At 31.0% G+C, this 1,394-nt stretch overlaps 1 protein-coding gene across 1 annotated transcript in view; it reads right to left on the reverse strand.

Annotated features, from left to right (window-relative positions):
* Positions 1–1,394, reverse strand: part of agbl5 (AGBL carboxypeptidase 5) — a 13,329-nt gene that overhangs the window by 10,584 nt on the left and 1,351 nt on the right. Inside the window, 2 exon segments of the mRNA XM_016256367.1 lie at positions 93–270; positions 1,323–1,394. The exon segment at positions 1,323–1,394 is cut by the window's right edge and continues 42 nt beyond it. Of these exon segments, the coding sequence (XP_016111853.1) occupies positions 93–270; positions 1,323–1,394 (250 nt within the window).

Below are 1,394 nucleotides of genomic sequence, written 5' to 3' on the forward strand. Positions count from 1 at the left end.
ACACACACACACACACACACAGGAATCACGTGTGTGATCTGATCATGTTCTGGAATCATGAGGAAATCACGTCAGGAGTGAATTTCTGATACCCGTTTGCCGCTGAAGCCGTGCGGTCGAGGCGTGCCGAGGTCCGGGAAGAGTCTCTCCAGCCGCGGCTCTCTCTCCTCCAGCAGACCGTGACACGACGAGACCGTGATCAGATCCACCCTGTGACCATCCAGAGAGTAACACAGCAGCTCACGGTGATAGTAGATGCTCTCCAGCGGACTGCAGACCAGAAAAACACCATCAGACAAGCAAACTACTAACTGCACCGCTTCACTGCAGGAAGAAAGGGGGGTTTTTACGAAATAAGAACAATTAAAAAAAGGAAAAGACACATTAAATGTGTTTAAAATATATCAATGTATAAAAAGTGGGGGGAAAACTAAATATGCAATACATTATATGGTGCTTAACATTTAAAAATAAAAAAATTATGCAAAATGTGCAGTAAAATATAATAGTGTTCATTTAACATTTAAAAATTAAAATGATGCCCCAAACATACATTGAAATATATAGTGCATATGTAACATTTCAAAAACTAAAAAAAAGAAGCAAAATGTGCATTATTTATAATATAGTGTATTTTCTTTTTTGACATAAAAAAAGAAAGTAATGCAAAATGTGCAATAAAATTTAGTGTTAATATTTCAAAAATGCACAATATAAATGTACAATAAAATATGTAGTATATTAAACATTTAAAAATAAAATTTAATGCAAATGTAAAAAATATTTTATATTTATAAAATATTTTAGTTTTTAGCATTTAAATAAATGCAATATATATAGTGTATAATTATAAAATATAGTATATAGTATAGTAAAATTATATAGTGTATATTTAACGTTTCAAAAAAACAATAATGCAAAATATGCAATTAAATTTATAGTGCATATCTAACATTTTAGAAAATCCAAAATGTGCAATAAAATATATAATGATTATTTAACATTTCAAAAATAGGCAATAACGCAGAATGTGGATTTAAATATGTAGTGTATATTTAACATGTAAATGTTTATTTTAAATGTGCAATAAAATATATGTACCATATATTAAACATTTAAAACTAAAATATTATGCAAATGTGAAAAATATGTTTAGTTTTTATCATTAAAAAAAATACAAAATGCAATATGCATATAATATAGTAGAAAGTAAAAGTATATAGTGCATATTCAACATTAAAAAAGCAAAATGTGCAATAAAATATATATAGTTCATTTCTGATGTGAGAAATGTGACTGCGGCGTGTTTAGTGGTGCTGCACCTGCAGGGCCCCGGCGTGTGTGCGGCGCTCAGGAGCCTGTGGTCGAGCTGCAGCATCATGTCCTGACACTCC

This window comes from Sinocyclocheilus grahami, unplaced genomic scaffold, assembly GCF_001515645.1.
Source record: "Sinocyclocheilus grahami isolate Dianchi unplaced genomic scaffold, SAMN03320097.WGS_v1.1 scaffold1423.1, whole genome shotgun sequence".
NCBI classification, from domain to species: domain Eukaryota; kingdom Metazoa; phylum Chordata; class Actinopteri; order Cypriniformes; family Cyprinidae; genus Sinocyclocheilus; species Sinocyclocheilus grahami.